Below are 22,235 nucleotides of genomic sequence, written 5' to 3' on the forward strand. Positions count from 1 at the left end.
GCATGAACTATTTGCTGGATGCGTTGTTCTTACAACTATCCCTCCAGCAGTTCCTTCAATGTCACTGTGTCAACTGTCTCTGACGTTCTGCAAATGTATTGATCCCGGGTCAGTCCAGTCGAACTGTCGAAGCCGTGGACAAACGGTGGGTTTCCAGGGTCGGCCCCACGAGAGTGGGGGAACGACTTGTCTGGCCAACATTGACGATTATTGGACCGAGTCTACCAGGTTCGGGAGGGAAGTGTCCAGACAGCAGAGCAGATGACGCTGATTGCTTGTCCTTTGTGGTCAAGGTCTGCTGTGTTCAAAGTCGCCGATGTGGTCGAGAGTACCACGATCCCTCGCATAGAGGCGATTTCTTCCTCCGCTCCGAAATGGATGCAACGTCAAAGGACCTGGATTTATCGTCCTGAGACGAGTCGGCGGATAATCGCTGTTTCATCCCCCACCACTTTGAGGTAGTCGGGCGTTTCGAGAGGCCACGGCGTTCCCGTTCCTGGCGCCAAAGTGAACCGGCGCGAGTGCAAGCACACCTTGGGCTGATCCGGCAGGGGATGACTGGTCGAAATTGATTGACTTTCATTTTCGTCTGACAAAGCTCAGCCAATTATAGCCTTAGATTCATGTTAGCTTTCAGGTCCTCACTCCATCCTGTTCGACTCCTCATGGTGATGATCGGGCCTGGAAGTGTGACAAGTTGACAACCGAGAGGCCCATGATTCCCACATCGGCAGTATCAGCTGGCCCTGTCTTCTGGCTTTTGCCATCGGAGAAGTGGCACCTGGTTGCCATGTAAAATTCGGCGGTAGGAAGGAGGGTCTAGGTTCAGCCTTAAAGCGAACCGTGGACTCAGATAGGAGACGACCGTGGTTCCTTGTCGAAAAACTGAAAATCGCTCAGTAGAACCAAACTGAAGGGCGAACAGAAGAACCTGGGACGTCAGATTTTTCGTCTGGTTCGGGCGTTCGGATTGGAGAGCGTGCGAAGCGTGGGCAAAGTTTGAACAAAGATCGCGGTTCGACGGGCAGTGAGTGGCCCGACAGGCACACACTGAGAGTGCCCACTGCCCAGATTGCCCAGACCCTTTGGCCTCCATCTCGTGTTCTTGACCCCGTTGCCTCCCTCGCTTTCTTTCCTCCTTCTCTCCTCCAGGTTCCGTCCTGGATTCCGTCTTCTCTCCTTTCCATTCTCCAGTCCTTGATCGGAGCGTCCTAGATTCTTTCCTTCTCTAGGTGCTGGTCCTTGGATTTATATTCTTCAATTCTCTTCTTTCTCTTTGGCGAGTCCTGGTTGTCCGCCCAGATCTTCACTGTACAATCTTGCGCTGCTGCAGCAACTCGACACCCCTTGAGTTAGGCAGCCTCCCCTCTTCGGAGAACGACTTAAAACTCTCATTGAATCTCTTTCTGCTGTGCAAAGAGAGAAATACGGGATTCGATTCCTGCGCTCATTCATTAACACATCGAAAGCCGTTCCATTTACGAGACTACGTACGACTATATCTGATAACGGATATCCGTTGATAGATCTTCCATTCTTTACGGATCCCCACTCCCGCGATCGACCACCGCACATTCTTGTCTTCCTGCCAAGAGAACTTCAATACAAAAGTGTCGAAAACGATCTATCGGGTATCTCTAAAAATAGGAAATACTCGACAAGCGACCAAGAACAGCTTACGAAAGGAAACATATATCACTGGGCCTGTTCCGAAACTCGAAGTATTCGGGACTCTCGACTTGACCTTGTCGCTTAGTACATGCGCAGCTGATCACAATGTCAACTCTTACTCGGGCGTTTACCAAGCGCTCCAAGCGCATTGAGGTGTCTTCGCCGATGCCTTACCGTGAGGGTCAGCCGAAATTCTCCTCCGGTACGATAAAGCGAGGCAAGATCTCGGGACCGGTAGAGCTCCTGTCTACCACGAATATGCTTGCCTACAATGCGCCGGATCTCAACTCGGCGTCTTCTTCCTCCGCTTCGTCATTACAATCGCCCGACGACTCAGAGCTTTCATTCACTCAACACGGCATCCCCTCACCAATCACCTCACCCGAAGAATCGCCAACCGAGCCAAATCCACTTTCAGGATATTTCCCAAAACGGTCTGCGACTGTGACAAGCCATCCGCGGTCGTCCTCGTCAACGACATCCTCCAATGATGCCCCAATGGTCCCTAGACGTGCACTTTCTCACACCAAACGAACGCACCAGGAGCTAGCGCGCCAGCGCTCCATGAAGCGCATGTCCCCTCCACCGCTACACGCGAACCGCTCCAATACTCCCGTTCAACCAACTTACGATGACTATAATGCCGAGCCGCATCCGTTTGGGAAGGAGCTGGAGCAAGTAAACGAAGTGGTTGAGGAGTTTGGGGGAGCCCCACTCTTTGACGAGGAGGAGCGAATTTTGCACAGCAAGGGATTGAAGAAGTATTCAGCGAACGACTATCTTGTGGAGATCGAAGATCTCTATGGCAGTATCTTCGACGATCGGCTGGGCCCGATAGCTTCCACATCCTGGCTATGAAATATCAAAAGCCAAAACGTCTTTTCTACTCCTGCGGAGAGAAAAGGCTCGACATCCGGCCTTTCCGCCGATGTCATACATATTACGACCAACCGATTTTCACTCCTTTACGACCTTTCACCTACTACTGCTTTCGATTGCTGTTCGCTATATACCACGGGAGGTATTGCTACGGAACAATATCTCACTTTTCGCGTTCCTGCATTTTTTTGTGTAATCTCTATTCGAGATGTGTCATGGGTACTATACACTGCTTCTGGTAGCGGACCTTCAAACTGAAGAGAATTAGTTAGTGCTAGTTTTAGAATTATGAATGAAAATTCAGAGTACACTCAGCTGCCTCCTTGTAGAATGCTATGTAACCGCAATAGGCAATTTGTAGGGTTGGGTCGCGTTGATCACGCGCCGGTCACGGGTATTGTGGCCTCAGGCTCCACACGATGCCCCACAGAAAAAAAATCCATGAAGTCCACTTTTGCTTCTCCGCTTCAAGATTCTTGACCTCAAGCAGCGTTTTGCTCTCCTCCTTCGATTTTTCACGCCTATTCAATAGTTTGTCATCATTTTTCGGTCGACGCACGAGAGTAGAGATCCTGAATTCTCGACTGTGATGGACCAACTTATGGGGCTCCTCCCTGTGCATTCTTTCTTTCAGAGCGCTTAACCTCTGTAGCCACCGCGTTGTCGTGTGCTCGGTTTCCATTCTTATTGTTTGGCATTTGGAGTCATTTAAAGCGCATCAAATGTTGCAGTTGCAGGCACTGCATTTGTTTTCTCAAAAAGTTTAGATTTGATCAACTGTGTTATTACCCATGGTCTCCCTCTCCAGCGCCTCGCGCGGCCCAGCGACGGGACTACATACACCTTCGAAGATGATAACGTCTTCACCAGCGCCCATATTAAAGAGCTCTAAGACACCTAGCTCCGCCGCCGGAATAAAACACAGGATGGAGGAAATGGACCTGTCACTCTCGCCCGCATCCTCCATTGCTGATGATGCAGATGGACAGCCTAGTCCTCGGAAAAAAGCTCGCGTGCAGTTTGATGAAGACGTCGAAATGCGAGAGATCCCATATAACAACAAGGTTCAAAACGGGAGCCATGGAACAACAGACAAGAGCGCAGCGGTGGTGCGAGAGGAAGTGCGACGGGCAATTCAACGGCATGTTTCGGGAGGCGATAGTGAGGCCTACGATCGAGTCAAGGAGATCTTCACGACAAGTCCCCGGCGCCAGAATACGAACAACATGCCACCAACGAATGTACCTACACACAATACATTGAAACATCATCTTATGGGCCTTCTCTCGAATGTGGCGGCGCTGGATCGGAGCTGCAGCGGGTTAGTGAGCGCCGTACTGGCCAGCGAGTGGCTCGGGCGGGACGAATCGTACGTCAAGCTGTACATTCGGTTTTTGGGCAACCTTGCGGCAGCCCAGGGAAGTTATCTGGGATCCGTGCTGAAGATGTTGACCAACTATATGGGAGAGCTCCCTAAAGGCACAGGCAGACTACCGGGGTATCCCCATGTACATCCTGCCGAGGCTTACACCCGCGTTCATATGGCCCTGCGCCACGTCATGCAGCTGGTCCCGTCTGGAAGCGGGTCTCTATCACCCATAATATCGACTCAGTTCCCTTTCGATACCGATTCAGCAAAGGCCAACATCGCCTATACGCAAAACCTTGTCAGAGTTATCAGATATGCTCCAGAACTCCAAGCCGACATCCTAGCTCTCATTACTGAGAAACTGGTCAAGATAGACGTGCAAATCCAAGTGGACATGGAAGACCTCGAGGACGAAGAGGGCGAGGACGTCCTGCACGACATCTCCCCAGAGGCCGTGATGTTCGCCGAGGACTTGGACGATGATGATGATGACAACGCCTCAGTGATGAGTGACGAGTCTGTCGAGGAAGAATCTCGACGATTAAAGTCAATTAAGGAGAACATTCTCAAGCTTGACGGCATGATTGATACTCTGTTTGAATATTATTCACCACCCTTCACATCAGGCACCCTCGACGACAAGGAGAACGCCCTAGACCTCCTACTCAGCCATTTCCAAACCATCATCCTCCCTACCTACCGCTCCCGCCACTCACAATTCCTCCTCTTTCACTTCTCCCAATGCTCCCCCGTCCTCGTTGATCGCTTCGCCGCCACGTGCGTTCAGCTCATCTTCAACAAAGCGCAACCCGCCATATTGCGCCAATCCGCCGCCGCCTACCTCGCCAGCTTTGTCGCCCGAGGCGCGCATATCTCTAGCGAAGTCGTCCGCGACGTCTTCGACCTCCTTGGCACACACCTAAACTCTCTTCGGCTAGACTACGAACCCTCATGCCGAGGACCTGACCTCCGCCGTTTCGGGCCTTTCTATTCCACCGCCCAAGCCCTTCTATACATCTTCTGCTTCCGTTGGCGGGACCTCACAACCGCCGCCATCGACGGCGATACACCCGAGCAAATCGACGACCTCGAACCCGAAGACATCGTCTTCCCCCCTTCCATCCGAGACGTCCTCCACAAAGCTATTCTCTCCAAACTTAACCCCCTCAAGGTCTGCTCGCCAGCCATTGTCTCCCAATTCGCTCGCATGTCCCAACACCTCAACTTCATCTACGTCTTCACTATCCTCGAAACAAACAAGCGCCTCCGCATGTCTACATACCGCAATCTTGCTGCTCTTTCAGACCCCCGCTTCAGCCAGGTTGAGCGTGAGACTCGCGCCGGCGATGATCTCGGCTATCAGCTCGATGCTTATTTCCCGTTTGACCCTTACCAATTGCCGCGGAGTCGGCGGTGGTTAGAGGGTGATTATGTGAATTGGCGCGGGATTCCTGGTCTTGACGACCGAGATGACGATGATGACAGTGATGAGGTGGAGTCAGATGACGACGAGGATAGTGACTTTAGTGATGGGACTGAAACGGATCATGAATGAATTGGAATATAGCTATACCGTCATGTTATAGCATACATATTATGTGATATCAAAATGTCGGCAAAAAAACATTGGAAATATACATGATGACATATGATGACCTTCTATCTAACCTAATCTATCTTCCATAGTAATGTTAGGATATGAAATTTACTCAAGGCCATGTAACCTCAGGAACAAGATGAAACGAATATATAAACATTAAACAAATTTAGTGGCAAAACAAACGGCAAGGTGGGGGGAATAAAGAATATCAGAAAGGAAAACAAAAGAAACAATCTACATGTACAATTGAAAAGTCAACGACACGAATCAGACCAGGGGTGTAGCTACCTCGTCAACAAACCGCTTCTCAACGCTGGAGCTTCAACGCCAATGACGTCCCCACTCTTTTTGTCGACAATAAAGACGAACTTGTCTAGACCAATTCCGCCGTACGTCATCCAGTCGACCGTTTGCCATGAACCACAGTATTGTGTGGCGATTTTCTGGCCCGGGAGTTCAGACATGAGTGAACCGCCAAGGGGGATGATGTCGAAATTGATGCGCCATTCCTGACGGACAAGCTGTGCACCGCCGGCACTATTCTTATAGTCACGAGTGCGGTGACGGCGACGGTGCCGGGCAATCAGCGCAGAAGCCTCTGAAGGTGGAATGGGTGTCTCCAGGCCCGTAGGGTAAAGCCGGAGCTCATCAGGGAGGATGCCGATTCCAACGGGTAGGAATTCGGCGGCCCAAATGGTCTTGATTGCATTGATGATAGAGCTGTTGCCGCGAGTGAAAGAAGCGAGTTTTAAGCCTGTGCCGTCGTCGATGTCGAGTGTTAGCTTTAGTCTCTCGGTGCTGGAAGCGTTGTCAGACGATGTTGTATTCGTAAGAGAGGGGCTTGAAGTCCAAGTCCCAGTTAGTCGTCGGGCTTGAGACCTTGCTTCTTCCTCAATCGCTGGGAGGAATGTCCCTAAAACAGCGCGGTAGAGGATATCCAGGGAGTCGACGGGGCCGGCTGTGAGAACAGCAACGCCAATGCCGTACTGGTCTATGGCGGCAATTTGCGCCATGTAACCTATTGCACCGCCAGACTTCCCATAAATGTCGACAGTGTGAGCGTGCTTGGGGAAAAGGACGTCGCTTGTACGGAGAATCTCCCATGGTCGTCCGACGAGAGTATTAAGGGAGCTAGTGGTAGATCGGGGCTTGAGCCAATGGCGCACATCCGCGGGGGTGTCGAGGATGCTCTTGTTAAGGACTGTGCTGAGGAACGTACTTAGGTCGTTGGTGGAGGAGTACAGCCCGCCACCACTGATGACTATATTAGCTGGTTCTTCCAGGGTGTTGGACTTTAACTGCAAAAACACTTACGGGGCGTTGAAGCCGTAGTCGGTTCCCCATCCGTTAGGTCCTGGAGGAATGGCTGCTCTTTCGGTGTCTCCTGGAGACACGCCAGAGTTGACCAGGTTTAAGGGCTCATAGATTGTCTCTTCCAGAATCTGGGAGTAGTTCTTGCCGGTGTGAGCTTCGAGGCAGAGAGTGAAGAGAGTGAATGAGAGCTGGGAATAGATAGGCCGCGAGTTTATTGGGGCGACCTGCTCTTTTGAGAGAAGGTTTTGAATCAGTTCTAAAAGTCGTTAGAACACGCATTTGCTTACTGTAAGTTGTAAAACATACGCTCTTTAGTACAGCCATCATTAAGCCCCATAACCCCACAGTCAGGATAGACAGAGTCATTAAGATGCGGTAGCCCTAGACTCTCGTGGAAGGAATTGAGGAAGTAGAATTCGTAGAATACTAGATCAATCAGTATCCAGGTCCAGCTCTCGAAGAAGAGAAGGTGGCAGTCTCACCATTAGAGGGAACGCCTGCCAGGTGATCAACCAGCATTTCCAGCGTAATGTCCTCCCACGGAATCTTGGACTTGTTTGATCGTAACTGCGGCAAAAAGTTTGTAACGGGAGATTGCAGATCGACACCGGACTTGAGCACCATCAGATCCGAAAATACCTTGGATACCGAGCCGATCAGGTACTGCGTATCGCCGTTGACTTTCGAAGCACCTTTTTCGTTATTCTTTCCCCGGTGGTGATATTCCCAGAAAGGGTTCACATTGTCTTCAACCCCGGAGGGGCCATAGGGAGAGACCAAGGCCAGGGAAAAGGAGACATTCTCGACAACCCAGCCAGCTTTAATCTCGCCATCTACGGCGGAGTCTAGCTTATTAGAGAGGCTGTTTGCTGCATCTTGGATGTATTTTGAGTTGGCCAGGTCGGTTGGGCGAGGGAGAAGAGGGCCATCTGGGGGGCACCCAGTGTAGGATGGAGAGGGGATAAGATCAGGTGGTGATGGGAGCTGGGCAGACGAAACTGCGAAGAAGCCGGTAGTGGTTAATAAGGAGAGAATCTGCATCTTCATAGCGACCGTTGACGTTGGGAGACGCATCTGCGGTCATCTTGGCTTGAGAAGGGGGTCTGTTTATATAGATATCTGTAGTGCATATTTGCCAACCCTCATGACGGATTGCAGTGTGCATGCTGTCTCCAGCGGAAACCCAAACTGCGAAGAATTCTGACATCTTATTGGCATGCTGGAAGTATCAAGAGGCGCATGAAGACATGGCAGTTCTAGCTTTCCGCATTCGGCAGGTGTCGTATTTGCGACGGCGAAAAAAGGGCTGCCAAGCCTGGGGATCGCCCTTGAATTGACGGCAAATACGAGCAGATCGCCGCCTTGAGCATGATCAGCAAAATGGAGAATACGATCGTATTCGGGAGTTAACTTGTCATGGAACGCTTGCTTATTACTCTAAAGGATATGCCTCATTGCTCAAACGCCAAATGGCCAGTCTAACCTGAACGCCATGCCAATAAATGTGCCCGCACAAACTCTCTAATAGCCAACATATGGTAAACACAATTAAACAAACCAGCAACGTTGAGTTGGCAATCATCGTTGCCCAAAGATGGTCTTCATGTCAGCGCAAGCATCCTGGTAGAGAATGTTCACGTCCCTGGTATCCCGGAAAGGGTTCGGTGACTTGTCCCAGGCGTGGCGCGCTCCTTCGATCATCATTGCGCGCACGTGTTTGTTGATATCTAGCAGCCGACGGACAAACTGTTGGCCCTCGTTCAGCAGCATATCCCACTCACAAATATAGAAAAATATATCGTGCGGTAATGAATCGTGTAATGCCTCATCGGTGGCGTGCACAGGCGACGCATATGGCGACCGACGCTCTTCGAGGTCTGGTAGGTAAGCTTCATCAAACAGATCTGTGAAGAAAGCCGGGAGCGTCTTGTCGGGATTGATGCTCATTGCACGACGGTGTTCACGGGGCTCATCAAAGTCGAGGATGGGATACCAGCAAAAGAGCGCAACAATATTGAGTTCGCTGGCGGTTGCATCCACGAGTTGATGAGTCGAGTCGGCCCGGCTCAGCCAGCGCTCATGCTCGGCCTGCAGAAGGAGGTCTCGGTACCGCAGGGGCACCGTGACGGTCAAATTCCCTCCAGCGGAGAAGCCACTGAGGGCAACGCGAGAGATGTCAAGACCTAACTCTTGAGCATGTTTGGATAAATACCGAAGAGCCAGGACACCGTCATCAACGGCGGCGGGAAACGGATGTTCGGGAGCCCGGCGATAACCAACACTAACAACGACGGCTCCAACTTCGGATAATACGGCTTGCGCCCATCGCGAATCGTCAGTCGGACCTCCCAATGTAAAACCACCTCCGTGAAAGTTCACGACAACCGGAAGCCGGCAGCCATCCTTGCGACCGCTGTAATAGCCCGATGGGCAGTAAAACTGTAAGTTGACCCTGGAGGATCCAGACGGGAACGAGCGGGAGAAAGTCACTCTCGGAGGACGCGGAGGGGGAATATTATGAAAAAACATGCCCAAGCGCATCAGAAAGCGCCAAAAAATGGCCTGCACATACAGCCACCAGCGAGAAGCCATGATAGCTACACCGTGCAGGTGGATGTGGCGGACAAGTGGACAAAACAACAGTAGAGATTGGCAAGGTGATTTTATGAAGCCAAGTGCCAACGGCAGTTACAAAACGAGTAGAATTTGGACAACGGGTATCTGACACCCGGCCTCGCAAATCGAAGGTGGCAGATCGGACAGAGAATGAATTTAACGAAGAGAGAGACGGAGAAACGAGAGCGATGCGCATGAGGAGGCAAGATGCGGCCGCAGGGTGGTGCAAGCCAAGCGGGCTGGACGGGTCTCTGCGGAGAAGTCAACCCGGCTGAGGCTTGTATACGACCGAGGGCGCCAAGCGATTGTCCAATTGTTCACATGAGAGATGGAGGATTTCAAGGAGAAGCTGGAGCGCGTCCCTGGAGGGAGTAAATAGACTAGAGTAATGATGATGTCGGCCTGCCCGGCGAAATGCTACAACTGGATTGACTGGAGCGGCTCCCGGATTCTTCCCAATTCCCTCTGTATGACATCACGCCCTGCCCTGAATTTTCCACCATACCATCCCAGACTAAGGCTGAGATCGCATCTTGTTTCTTTATAAGCTCTTGGCCTTCTCTTCACGTCTAGCTCTTGATCCTCCCCCCTGGATATCCAAGAAGCTGCCCAAGAACCATTGGGCTCGCTAACTAATCGAGTCCTTCCAATCCTAGAACCGGCCGGCCAGCCCCTCTTTTATTATTCTTCTGCCTCTTTCTGCTTCCTCCTTCCCATCACACTCCCATGCTTGATCCCAGCCCATAATCCTTAAGCCGCCAAGATGTCCATCAAGCGGGCATTGTCCAAAATCAAGCCGAAACTTGAAGATGCCTCCCTCCCCTCGCTACCCGGCTCCAAGGGCTCCGGCTCGTCCAATTCTCGGACCGCCTCCCCTCGTCGTAACATCCTTAGCAGTTTCCTTCGTGACCGGGACTATGCTTCCTCTTCCGATGAGGTCTCGGACGATTCCTTGCCCACTGCAGCCGGCGCAATGAGCAAGAACCAGCAGAAGCGTCTCGCACGCCGCCAGAGGAAGAGCGAGCAACGCTCTCGGATGAGTGAGGATATAGGCTCATCCGAGTCTGAGCGTCGCCACAAGGAAGAGATAAGCAAAGCGATTCGTGAGGAGACCCCTGAGATGAGGGGTCGGTATGGCGACTTGCCCCTGCTGCAATCGGCCTCCCGAGAACGAGAAGAGCGCCTCGATTTTGACAACATCTCTGCAGACATGGTTGGACAACAGGTATTTTTTACAGCTAGACTGCACATCATCCGCCGAATGAGTGCAAAGCTGGTTTTCTTGATATTCCGACAGCAGCTGTCGACCTTTCAGGGCGTCCTTCACGAGACACCAGGTGTGAAGTCCATTGCTATGGTCCAATGGGCTGAGCACTTAAGGACCGGGTCCATAGTCCGGGTTCGCGGCACCATCCAAGCTCCTGACGTTCCCGTCTTGGGGTGTACGGTTCATGACGTTGAGGTTTCAATTGACGAGGTTCATCTTGTCGTGCGTCGTGATGACCCTGTTCCTTTTAGTATCTATGAGGCAGAGATACGCACTCCGGAGGAAGACTTGGTCGAAGGCCGCCGTAGCCATATCTCGGACCGCACCCGCCTGACAAACCGGTTGCTTGATTTACGAACACCCACTTCTCAGTCTATTTTCCGAGTACAGTCTGCTGTTGGAAACCTCTTCCGGACGGCTCTGGATGAGCGAAGTTTCATAGAGATTCACACACCGAAGCTACAAGGATCCGCAACGGAATCTGGCGCTAGCGTTTTCGAAGTTAACTATTTTGGGCGCGATGCTTTCCTGGCACAGAGCCCCCAGCTTGCCAAACAAATGGCAATTGCAGCAGATTTCGGTCGTGTGTATGAGATCGGAGCGGTTTTTCGTGCGGAGAACTCCAACACTCATCGTCATTTGACAGAGTACACAGGCTTGGATATTGAGATGGCGATTGAAGAGCACTACCACGAGATGCTGGAAGTGTTAGATGGAGTAATCAAGAAAATCCTGGAAGGCATCTATGGGCGTTTCCGCCGAGAGATCGAGATCATCAAGCATCAATTTCCCTCCGAAGACCTTGTTTGGCTCGAGGAGACCCCGGTCATTAAATTTGCCGATGGCATCAAGATGCTCAACGACTCAGGATGGCGGGATGATGAAGGCAACCCGCTGCCCGAAGACCAAGACCTCGGCACCCGAGACGAAATACGTCTCGGTGAACTAGTCAAGGAGAAGTACAAGACTGACTACTATGTCCTTGATAAGTTCCCTGTCGATGCCCGTCCGTTCTATGCGATGCCCGATCCAAATGATCACCGGTACACGAACTCGTTTGATATGTTCATTCGCGGTCAAGAAATCGTATCTGGTGGCCAACGTATTCACGACCCTCACATGCTGGAAGAAAACATGCGTCGAGTGGGCATCAACCCAGACTCTATGGAGGAATACATGGAGGGTTTCCGCTGGGGTGCACCGCCACACGCAGGCGCCGGAATTGGTCTGGAACGGATGCTGATGCTCATTCTCAAGTTGGGCAATATCCGTCTTGCATCCCTCTTCCACCGTGACCCTAAGAGCTTCCCCGCTAAACCCCCCGTCCTCCAGCTGCGACACCCAGAGTCGTCGACTATCGACCCGCCTTGGGTTAAGGAGAAGAGAGGCGCGATAGCGTCGAGTGAAAGGGACCTACAGCCGATGGAGCATTTAATCGCCAATTACGGCGATGCTACTTCGACGTCTTGGGGCGATGAACGCTTTAAAATTTGGCGTGACATGGCCACTGGCGCTGCAGTCTCATATGTAGTCAGCAGCAACAATTACGTCGTGATCCCGGGTAACCCCTTGTGCGACGCCAGACAATATAATCGGATCATTAGCCAGTTTCTGCAATGGCTACGCCGTGAAACGAAGTATAAGCCAATTTGGCTTCTTTGCTCTCCGGATGTCGAGGCTGTTCTCGGAGAGAAACTCGGCTGGCGCAGCTTGTCCTGCATTGCTGAAGAAGTAGTGGAGCCCTCTCGCAACCAGGCTGCTATGGACGGAGAGCTTGCCCGAAAGATTCGACGCACCGAGAACGAGGGGATCAAGATCGTAACTCAGAACCAGGGCGAAATGGTGCCCGATAGCGTTCGTGAGGCGATTGATAAACGGATTCAAGATTGGAAGGGGAACCGCAAGGGTACGCAAGTGCATCTTTCGGAGATCCATCCATGGCGCGACCATGAGCACCGTTGGTACTTCTATGCGGTTGACAAAGAAGGAACAATCTGTGCTTTTGTCGCCCTGGTTCTGATCTCGCCTACCTACGGGATGCAGGTGAAGTACACCTTTGACTTCCCAGGCTCTCCGAACGGCGTTATCGAGTCCCTTATCACCCATGCTATCCAAACAGCCGGCCGCAGCGGCGTTAAGAAACTCACCTTCGGCGCTGGCGCAACCACAACCCTTACCCCAGGCCACAACATGCATGGGGCAAAGATGAAGATGCTGCAACATACCTACGACGCCCTCGCAAAGCAATTCCACCTTGTCCGGAAGAGCGAGTTCCGAGCCAAACTTGGCGCCGTGGACGAACCGCTTTACATTGCATATCCTCCTCATGGTCTCGGCCAAAGAGGTATCCGAGCCGTTCTACACTTTTTCGAGGATTAATCATCTGCCTCAACATAGTACCATGTTGGCTCTGGTTTATTTTGTGCCCGGGTTTTTTTTATACCCTTTTCTGGCTTAGGTGGTATTGATATAGAGCGGTTTTGGATGCCTTTGGTTTATTTGCGGTCCTCTAATCTAATTCCCCATTTGTTAGTCGTTGTTGTTCCAAGTTGGATGATATATTAACCACCTCCTCTCAATGTCTATGCTGTGACGAATAAATAATACACCTTATATGATGTTTGACCTATATAGATGCTTTGCGCTTTCATGTTCGAAAATGAAATAATGATCTTGTTTATATTGTATTAAATCATCACACTATAGAAAATGGTTGTTTGCATTCATGGTCTCATTGTATGTTTCGAGAAGCCTTCTGACAGTCGTCATCATCCTACTGACCCTTCTTAACATCCTGATGGTCACGGATGTCCGTCGAGTTTACCACTCTCGTAAACTCCCTGGAAATCCATCTCGCTACAACAATGGCCAGACATGCAACTACGCTTATCCAGCATGCTGTCGGCACGAGACTTTTCGGAAACACATTTCCTAAGAAAGGGTCGAGTATGACATCTGCCAGCACCGGCGGCACGTCCTCCATTAATGACTGTTCAAGCGAGAAATAATCCGCCGCAGCAGAAATCCGGAGAAACAGCACCGAGTCCGCACCTGGTTCCGAATCCGCAACACCAGAACGGCCGCCCAGGCGTCTAGGCGTTGTTGCGGCTTGCGGTGGGGATGTTGCAAGTTGCGAGGAGGAGTAGAGGCTTATAGCGGAAAGGAGGGCACGATCCTCTAGGATTTCGGGAAGGGTGTACGTGGATAATGTGAATGCGGTTGGTTGCTGGAATAGAATAATTAGTTCTGAGTCAAAAGATACCAAAGTTAGGCGATGAAGAAAGGAAGGGACGTACAGTAGCCAACCAACAAATGCGCACCTCATACCGCTGTCCTGGGTTGAGGTTTTCGAGGAAATACCATGAGTCAGTGCCCTGGTTCTCAGAATCTGTTGGGAATGAGGCATTGAGGTGTGTCCGCAGCATGCCATTTGAAGGAGAGAGGCGCTCGAGGCCTAAGTCATCGAAGGCCGGGTCCTTGGCGGGGAGGGTGACTGCGGAGGGAGCGATGAAGATGGTCTTCTCCACGTTGGCGCTGGCAACGGAAAGGAGGTATGCGATATAGATGTATAGAAGGAGCATCATCTTGCAAGGCAGTTACATGGCTTGCTGCCGCGGTTGAGAGAAGGATCGATTGGCTCAATGCCTCATTGAGATAGAGCTCGGAGAAAGCAGGTAGTTATGAGCTATGGAGCTCCTTAAGTTATAAACAGATAGCTATCGATCAACGTCATGGCAGAGGGATAAATGGATTCATAAGATTCAGCTTGATACAGGCGAGCATTGAAGGCCAGTCGCCCCAAAAAGGCCATGCAATGTCCAACACAATTGGAAATGTGTCGCCAGAGTTTCAACGGCTGGAATAAACAGCCTCCGGCCTCATGGATGCCATGCCGCCATGCCGCCATGCATCCAATACACGTGACCATAATGCTGACTCATCTCTCACCGCCAGGAGCTACGCGGGTCCCTCATCAGCCAATCGTAGCGGGCGAATGGCAACGCGACCCAAAAGGGATGGATCAACAACCAGCGCAAGCACAGCGAAAGTGGTGAAGTGACAGCGCAGAGACGAAAAGACAACAGAAAAAATCGTTTCCCAGCAAATCGAATCGTCCGATTGACCGGAATCTTGGGCAATTGCTTTTGCAGCTAAATCCCGCCGTTGCCAATAGTGAGTCCCCGGCGCTCCCACCGGTTCCCAGCGTTTTCTTTCGGTTGCCCCCCCCTCTGTTGTTCCCCCCGTATCTCTTCCCTCTCATTTTGTGGTTCCCGTCTATTTACCCAAACTTACCCCTGAAGCAGCCGTCCAGAACTCCAGATCGTCCGCTGGGCCTAGTTTTCTGCTCTTCTTCTCGTTCTCCAATCTCTACCCTTTTCATATCCCTTCGCCTCTAACCTTCCCCCAACCCACCTCGACAAGATGAGAGAAGTTATTAGTTTGAACGGTGCGTTTTGTGACCCGTGCCCCTCGCTTGTTTGCTCTGCTAACGTTTTCTCTGCTCTTCAGTCGGCCAGGCCGGTTGCCAGATCGCCAACTCGTGCTGGGAGGTAAATTTCGCCTTTGAATTGTTTTTATCGGAGGAGGAAGAAATATGGTGGCCATCGAGGTCGTGAAGAAAAAGTAAACACGTTGTGTGCTGACTGGTGTTGTTTTTTTTTCTAGCTTTACTGCCTCGAGCACGGCATTCAGGTACGTGAAACCGAGGCTCGAGATATCGATCAATGCCTCGCTCTGCCCTTTTTCTATTTTGGCACTGTGCAGCTAACTGACCGACTGATTAGCCTGATGGATACTTGACCGAAGAGCGCAAGCAGGAAGACCCTGACCACGGCTTCAGCACTTTCTTCTCCGAAACTGGTACGCTTCCAATAAACACCACGCGATTTCATCTACGATCGTGCTCTTTTGACACGCGTCTTGTATTTCAGGCCAAGGAAAATACGTTCCCCGTAGCATTTACGCCGATCTCGAGCCCAATGTTGTCGACGAGGTCCGCACTGGCACCTACCGCAGCCTTTTCCACCCTGAGAACTTGATCACCGGCAAGGAGGATGCCTCAAACAACTATGCCCGTGGTCACTACACCGTTGGTAAGGAGATGATCGACCAGGTTCTGGACAAGGTTCGCCGCATGGCAGACTCTTGCTCTGGTCTCCAGGGCTTCCTCGTCTTCCACTCCTTCGGTGGTGGTACCGGTTCCGGTTTCGGTGCTCTGTTGATGGAGCGTCTCTCTGTCGACTACGGCAAGAAGTCCAAGCTCGAGTTCTGTGTTTACCCCGCCCCCCAGAACGCTACCTCCGTCGTCGAGCCCTACAACTCTATCCTCACCACTCACACTACTCTTGAGCACTCCGACTGTAGCTTCATGGTCGACAATGAGGCTATCTACGATATCTGCCGCCGCAACCTCGGCATTGAGCGCCCCAGCTACGAGAACCTCAACCGCCTGATCGCCCAGGTTGTCTCTTCCATCACCGCTTCCCTGCGTTTCGATGGCTCCCTGAACGTTGATCTCAACGAATTTCAGACCAACCTGGTCCCCTACCCCCGTATTCACTTCCCTCTGGTTGCTTACTCTCCTGTCATCTCCGCCGAAAAGGCCTCTCACGAAGCCAACTCGGTTCAGGACATCACCATGTCGTGCTTCGAGCCTAACAACCAGATGGTCAAGTGTGACCCCCGCAACGGCAAGTACATGGCCACCTGCCTTCTGTACCGTGGTGATGTCGTTCCCAAGGACACTCACGCTGCTGTCGCCACCCTCAAGACCAAGCGCACCATCCAGTTCGTTGACTGGTGCCCCACTGGCTTCAAGATCGGTATCTGCTACCAGCCTCCCCAGCAGGTCCCCAACGGAGACCTCGCCAAGGTCAACCGTGCTGTGTATGTTTTCATCTATGCCCTTGAGAATCCGAGAAGGGATTAGAAGCTAATAATGAATAGTTGCATGCTGTCCAACACCACCGCTATCTCCGAGGCCTGGTCCGCTCTCGACCACAAGTTCGACCTCATGTACTCCAAGCGCGCTTTCGTCCACTGGTACGTTGGTGAGGGTATGGAGGAAGGTGAATTCTCTGAGGCTCGTGAGGACTTGGCCGCCCTGGAGCGCGACTACGAGGAGGTTGCCAGCGAATCCCTGGAGGACGAGGTTGAGGAAGCTGAGTACTAAGTGTAATTCTGCTGTAATAATTCTATTGGGAGCCAGGCGTTAGCCCAGGCGATACTCTGGCTGCATGCAAATAGGAGAAATTGGCTTAGTACAGGCTACTTATGGCTTTTCTGTCTGATATATTTTTAATATCCCCGCAGCAGTGAAAATTTACCTCTCGTTGGTTTACTTCTGACTGATTCATCAAAGTACTCCGTAGAGGTAGAAATGAAGTCACGGTACATACACCAGCAACATAAGTCTGTATTGGCCAATGGTAGCCAAAAGGATTATCGACCTGAGCGAGATGAAGAATATTAATGATAGTAGATTGCCAGTTAAAAATAGTTAATAGTGCAACGCTTATGATTACGAGTTTGTTTGGACAGGAGGTAGAGCAGGAGACGGCCCAGGAGTTAACCAACACTGACCGCCCAGCCAGCGCAGCCGGCAGACCCCCCTCGACCTTCGTCACTTCACCCCCAGAGCGCCTGCTCACTCCAAAGCCAACCAAGAGCATCGTTCTAATTATAATCCTTCTTCCTCTCTCTACCCCCAGCCGGGAGCTTTTTTACAACCACCCCACCCCCTTTGGTGAGCTTTCCCTCGCTGAACCGGCTAGACTTTTGCCCTTTTCTTTTCTACCACGACACCCCGTGCCGCCCGAACCCCGAGACGGTTGCCGCCTTGGTCCACCTATCTATACTCGTGGTGTCTTGGAAACCCCTGTAGACAACCCGACTCTAAGTTGCAAAACTCTGGACTTCTAGGAGGATCCTGCTCTCTATGAGCTACCATGGCTGACAATGGTAAGCCTTTCCAGCTACAACTCGAATCAATGGCGGGGAGCTCTTGAGCTCTCAGGAGACGATTGGCGCTGCCTGATAGCGACCAGATTATCAGCGGAACTGACGGATTCTCACACTTTTAATAGCGCGCCAACCGAATTTGAATTTGACTCCTGAAGAGAAGCGAGTCTTTTATCAACTTTTTCAAGCCGCCGACACGACAAATCTGGGCGTTATCACAGGCGAGATCGCTGTTCCATTCTTCGAGAAGACCAAGCTCGCCCCGGAAACCCTCGGATTGGTATGTCGATATTCCAGCTTCCCCAGGGAGGTTCAACTTCCAAATGTGAGGTGTCGATCTAATTGCGCTTTTGTTCCGCCCTCGACAGATATGGCAAATCGCGGACAAGGAGAACAGGGGTCTTTTGACCCCCTCTGGGTTTGGTATCGTGTTGCGATTGATCGGGCACGCCCAAGCTGGTCGCGCACCCACAGATGAGTTGGCTTTACAACGTAAGTGACCTTGGGATTGTGGAGGGCTTTCCCGTGGGCGCCTTTTCGGGGCGTCTGCTTGACTGCGTCATGATGTTGACCAATTACAGCTGGCCCATTACCCAAGTTTGACGGGATTGCGGTCAACACTTCCGTACCTTCTCCGCGAGAGAGCGCAGGCAGTCCTCAACCAGCCTCTGGTGGACCACCGATTCGAGTTCCTCCTCTAAACCCTGAGGATGTCAACAAGTTTGTTTCCTTGTTTGAGAAATCGGATGTTGGTAGAAGCGGAACTATCACTGGTAAGAATCTTATTGAATGCTCATATATCCATCCCATCCCGCGTTTATTCGACTTACAATTTCGTCCTATTAGGTGAAACCGCGAAACAGATCTTTGAACGTGCGAGGCTTCCGAATGAGATTCTTGGCCGGATATGGAATTTGGCGGACACCAAGCAACGTGGTGTACTTGATACGACGGAGTTTATTATTGCCATGCACTTGTTGACTTCGTTCAAATCCGGCGCCATGAGAGGGATCCCCCAAGTCCTACCTCCCGGCTTATATGACGCAGCTGCTCGACGAGGCGCCAGCCGGCCGTCCTTCAGTGGCTCGAGACCGGGACTCGATGTCCCACCTGTGCCTGCAATTCCCAAGCAGTTCACCGGACCTCAGCGGACCCAAAGTCCTATCAATAGGCAGCAATTCGGCTCCCCTCTTTCTGCACAATCAACGGGCGGCGAGTGGCTTGTCTCGCCAGCAGAGAAGCTCCAGTTTGACAACTATTTCAACACTGTGGATACGGCAAAGTCTGGTCTAATTAGTGGCGACCAAGCAGTCTCCTTCTTTACGAAAGCACAGTTACCTGAGGAGACCCTCGCGCAAATTTGGGATCTTGCGGATATTGATGCTGACGGCCAATTGACGAGGGACGAATTTGCCGTCGCCATGTATCTGATTCGCCTGCAATATACTGGCAAAGGCCCCATTCCGCAGCATCTACCACCGGCCTTGGTTCCTCCAAGTATGCGCCGACCAGGTTCTGCGCAGGCAGTGCCAGTCCCTGCCCCAGCCCAACCCCCTGCTCCAATCCAAACTGCTGCGGATGATCTCTTTGGTCTTGATCCATTCGCAACTGCTCCTGCGGCCCCTATTACTGCTCCTGCTCCTGCCCAGATGCCACAGTCGACGGGCAACTCAAATTCTCCATTTGCGGGGCCGAGCTCGCCAGGACCCCAGTCATCCCCACCGGGCAGCGCAACAACGTTTAAGCCTTTCGTCCCCACGTCAACTTTCGGTCAAAGCCTGCAACCGCAGGCGACTGGTGCCTCCTCTGGGCCGTCAACCGCTCGTTCTCCGCCTCAGCCGTCTGACGACCTTCTCGGAGACAATGATCCTGAAGAATCCAACAAGTTAACTCAAGAGACTACGGAACTTGCCAACCTATCTAATCAGATTGGGTCCCTCGCAAATGAGATGCAAAATGTTCAAACGAAGCGGAGCGGTACCGAACAGGAACTTTCTCAATCTTCCCAGCAAAAGCGTGACTTTGAATCTCGCCTTGCGCAAGCCAGATCAATGTACGAGCAGGAAGTGAAGAATTTCAAGGCGTTGGAGGAGCAGCTGAAAACTTCGAAGGCCGAAACAACTAAGCTACAACAGGAGTACGCTTTAATTGATGGGAATAGACAAGATCTTCAAAACCAGTACAACCAGGTGTCTGCTGCTCTTGCAGCTGATCAACAAGAAAATGCAAGCCTGAAGGAGAAAATCCGTGAAGCCAATGCAGCAGTCGCCCAGTTGAAGCCGGCGCTAGAGAAAGCTCGATCCGAGGCACGCCAACAGAAGGGGCTTGCCGCAATCAACAAAAAGCAACTGGCAACTGTAGAAGGAGAACGGGATAAGATCCAAGAAGAAATCAATGATTCGTCCAAGGAGAATACGACCATGGATATCCCGGCAAAGTCTGAAGAGGTTGCGTCGCCCGCTAGCAATCCTCCCGCTGTGACAAGCCCTGCTGCGTCAACAGCTAGTCAGAATACCAATCCCTTCTTTAAACGCACGACGACCGGCTCGAGTGAGAACGTCGCATCGCCCCAGATCTCAAACGATCAACAACGTGCCTTCGATAGTCTGTTTGGTCCTTCTTTTGGCGCTGCCACAGCCACAGCTGTCACTCCTCCTCCGCCGACATCCTTTCGTGCAGGCTCTCAAGCGAACTCAGTAGCGTCCCCGGTTGGCTCTGGAGTCCCAACTCCGTCAGTTTCCCCCCCGCCTTCGTCCGCTGGTGCATTTGGCTCGGAACCACCCCCTCCCGCCCTCTCTCGTCAGATGACGCCGAATGCCCTTCCTTTAACCGGAACACTCTCTGAAACCACTTCTACCAAAGTTTCTCCTCCAGGTAGTAGATTTGGTGCTCAAGATGCATCCAGTGTTGGCACTCCCTCCCGGGCTGGTGGCAGTGAAGCCCGTGCTGCTTCTACTTCCCCGTTTGACGAGACAGAGGATTCGAAGGAGCGATTTCCACCCATCCCCGGTGCGTTCGAAGAACCCGCACAGTCGTCTGCATCACTAGGTAATGAGGAAAAGCCAGCTGAGGGAAAAGACCCGAGCTTTGATGAATTGTTTGGTGGACCTGCTCATCAGCGATCCAAATCTCAGAAGGAAAATGATTTCGAAGAGGCTTTTGCCGCGTTGAAGGGTCCTAATGCGTCTGAAGCGACGAAGCCCAACGGTGCACCAGAGTCCGAATTCCCGCCAATCCGCGAGATTGACGATGACGACGATGACGACAGCACGGACAGTGAAACACAATTAGGTTTTGACGATAATTTTACTCCTGTTTTGCCCCAGAGCCATGCAGCTTCGAAATCAGACGATATCGAGCCATCGCAACTTGCTGCATTCCCAGCTCCAGGGTCTTCCAATAGCCCAACCCTGTCTCCACCTGCGGCAGAATCACAACCTAGCCCACCCAAATATGATGAAGGTGCTGAAAAGCACGCTCCAGGAAACATGCCCCCGGAGTTCAATGGTTTGCTCCCTACCAGGTCTGACCCAACTGCCGCTCCAGATGCTCCTCATTCCGTTGAAACTACAACCGGTGCCCCCATCGTCGGCGGGGAGGCTCAGCAAGACACCACCAAAACGTCCCCACCTGCTCAAACTCCCGGCGGAAGCAAGGCCCCTGATTTTGAAGCCGCTTTTTCGGGATTAAACCTCGCACCCGCGAAGGAGGCAGACGACGACGACGACGATGACAATCTCTCACGATCCGAGGACCGACAGAACAACATGGATTTTGATTTCTCGTTTGATTCCGCGGCGTCACAGCAGCAGAGGACTGCCACCCAAACCAGCGCCCCTGGAAATACAAGCTCTGATTTCCTTAGTTTCGACCAGAGCGCCCACGCACCCTCGTCATCTGGACCAGCGAATCCCAGCAATAAGCCAGAGGAACACGACTGGGAAGCACTCTTCGCTCCTCTGGATAATGTCAAGTCTCCAGGCGCAGAGGCAATCAACGGAGCTCCTTCAGGCGCACCCACGGAGTCGAAACAACCCGGCTGGGCCCTTCAAAATGACACGCAGGATGACCCGAACCTCCAGCGCCTTACTGGTATGGGCTTCCCCCGAGACGCCTCCCTAGCCGCCCTAGAAAAGTTCGACTACAATATTGACATGGTATGTTATCCTACCCATATAGTCGATTTGACTTAAACACTAATCCCTATTTATCAGGCAATCGACCACCTCACGAAAGCGTGATTCCTTATTACTATCAATGTCCCCTATGCCTATCTTGAAAGAGTATTCTTCCAATGATCACCACCTATGCACATAGTCTAAGCTCCCTCATTGTATTATCCCTTTTTTGTCTTATTTATATCTTTAGCCTTGCGCTTACACTAACGCTTCTACTGTATCTTTCTGTATCCAACTCTTCCCAATTTCACGTGTCTGCCTGCTGCTGTCATGTATATCCATTGCCCCCCTTGTCGCGTCTGCCGATCAGTGTCGGCCGATACTCCCTATTAACTTCCTACCTGTATGGCTATCAGATGTAATCTAGGATCGGGCTACGAG

The 22,235-nt window shown here is 51.8% G+C and overlaps 9 protein-coding genes across 9 annotated transcripts; 5 read left to right on the forward strand and 4 right to left on the reverse strand.

Annotated features, from left to right (window-relative positions):
- Positions 1-599: 599 nt before the first annotated feature.
- ASPSYDRAFT_629348 (uncharacterized protein) lies at positions 600-1,436 on the reverse strand. Its single transcript, XM_040850192.1, has one exon. It carries the CDS (start codon positions 1,094-1,096, stop codon positions 737-739), a length of 360 nt encoding a protein of 119 aa, XP_040706029.1. The 5' UTR covers positions 1,097-1,436; the 3' UTR covers positions 600-736.
- A 340-nt stretch (positions 1,437-1,776) lies between these two features.
- ASPSYDRAFT_27873 (uncharacterized protein) lies at positions 1,777-2,529 on the forward strand (the record flags this gene model as incomplete). The annotated part of the gene is made up of 1 exon (XM_040844448.1): positions 1,777-2,529. The coding sequence occupies one exon, from the start codon at positions 1,777-1,779 to the stop codon at positions 2,527-2,529; it is 753 nt and encodes a 250-aa protein (XP_040706030.1).
- A 947-nt stretch (positions 2,530-3,476) lies between these two features.
- On the forward strand, positions 3,477-5,474 carry ASPSYDRAFT_85919 (rDNA-binding RNA polymerase I transcriptional factor; the record flags this gene model as incomplete). Its single annotated transcript, XM_040851579.1, has 1 exon — positions 3,477-5,474. The coding sequence occupies one exon, from the start codon at positions 3,477-3,479 to the stop codon at positions 5,472-5,474; it is 1,998 nt and encodes a 665-aa protein (XP_040706031.1).
- Positions 5,475-5,803: 329 nt separating this feature from the next.
- ASPSYDRAFT_27875 (serine hydrolase domain-containing protein) lies at positions 5,804-7,880 on the reverse strand (the record flags this gene model as incomplete). The annotated part of the gene is made up of 4 exons (XM_040844449.1): positions 5,804-6,773; positions 6,834-7,089; positions 7,140-7,259; positions 7,316-7,880. The coding sequence occupies 4 exons, from the start codon at positions 7,878-7,880 to the stop codon at positions 5,804-5,806; spliced, it is 1,911 nt and encodes a 636-aa protein (XP_040706032.1).
- Positions 7,881-8,125: 245 nt separating this feature from the next.
- ASPSYDRAFT_631744 (alpha/beta hydrolase) lies at positions 8,126-9,894 on the reverse strand. The gene is made up of 2 exons (XM_040850225.1): positions 8,263-9,894; positions 8,126-8,194 (listed from the first exon to the last, which is right to left on the reverse strand). The coding sequence occupies exon 1, from the start codon at positions 9,423-9,425 to the stop codon at positions 8,412-8,414; it is 1,014 nt and encodes a 337-aa protein (XP_040706033.1). The 5' UTR covers positions 9,426-9,894; the 3' UTR covers positions 8,126-8,194; positions 8,263-8,411.
- A 318-nt stretch (positions 9,895-10,212) lies between these two features.
- Positions 10,213-13,095, forward strand: erdS (aspartyl-tRNA synthetase, cytoplasmic; the record flags this gene model as incomplete). Its single annotated transcript, XM_040844450.1, has 1 exon — positions 10,213-13,095. The coding sequence occupies one exon, from the start codon at positions 10,213-10,215 to the stop codon at positions 13,093-13,095; it is 2,883 nt and encodes a 960-aa protein (XP_040706034.1).
- A 394-nt stretch (positions 13,096-13,489) lies between these two features.
- ASPSYDRAFT_145521 (uncharacterized protein) lies at positions 13,490-14,297 on the reverse strand (the record flags this gene model as incomplete). The annotated part of the gene is made up of 2 exons (XM_040841529.1): positions 13,490-13,942; positions 14,013-14,297. The coding sequence occupies 2 exons, from the start codon at positions 14,295-14,297 to the stop codon at positions 13,490-13,492; spliced, it is 738 nt and encodes a 245-aa protein (XP_040706035.1).
- Positions 14,298-15,106: 809 nt separating this feature from the next.
- Positions 15,107-16,912, forward strand: ASPSYDRAFT_40855 (tubulin alpha chain). Its single transcript, XM_040846166.1, has 6 exons — positions 15,107-15,163; positions 15,226-15,266; positions 15,382-15,408; positions 15,501-15,576; positions 15,648-16,602; positions 16,663-16,912. The coding sequence occupies exons 1-6, from the start codon at positions 15,139-15,141 to the stop codon at positions 16,886-16,888; spliced, it is 1,350 nt and encodes a 449-aa protein (XP_040706036.1). The 5' UTR covers positions 15,107-15,138; the 3' UTR covers positions 16,889-16,912.
- Positions 16,913-17,663: 751 nt separating this feature from the next.
- Positions 17,664-21,917, forward strand: ASPSYDRAFT_27880 (EF hand domain protein; the record flags this gene model as incomplete). Its single annotated transcript, XM_040844451.1, has 6 exons — positions 17,664-17,676; positions 17,802-17,956; positions 18,045-18,168; positions 18,258-18,449; positions 18,523-21,833; positions 21,891-21,917. The coding sequence occupies 6 exons, from the start codon at positions 17,664-17,666 to the stop codon at positions 21,915-21,917; spliced, it is 3,822 nt and encodes a 1,273-aa protein (XP_040706037.1).
- Between the last annotated feature and the right edge of the window lie 318 nt (positions 21,918-22,235).

This window comes from Aspergillus sydowii (assembly GCF_001890705.1).
Source record: "Aspergillus sydowii CBS 593.65 unplaced genomic scaffold ASPSYscaffold_2, whole genome shotgun sequence".
Taxonomy (NCBI): Eukaryota; Fungi; Ascomycota; class Eurotiomycetes; order Eurotiales; family Aspergillaceae; genus Aspergillus; species Aspergillus sydowii.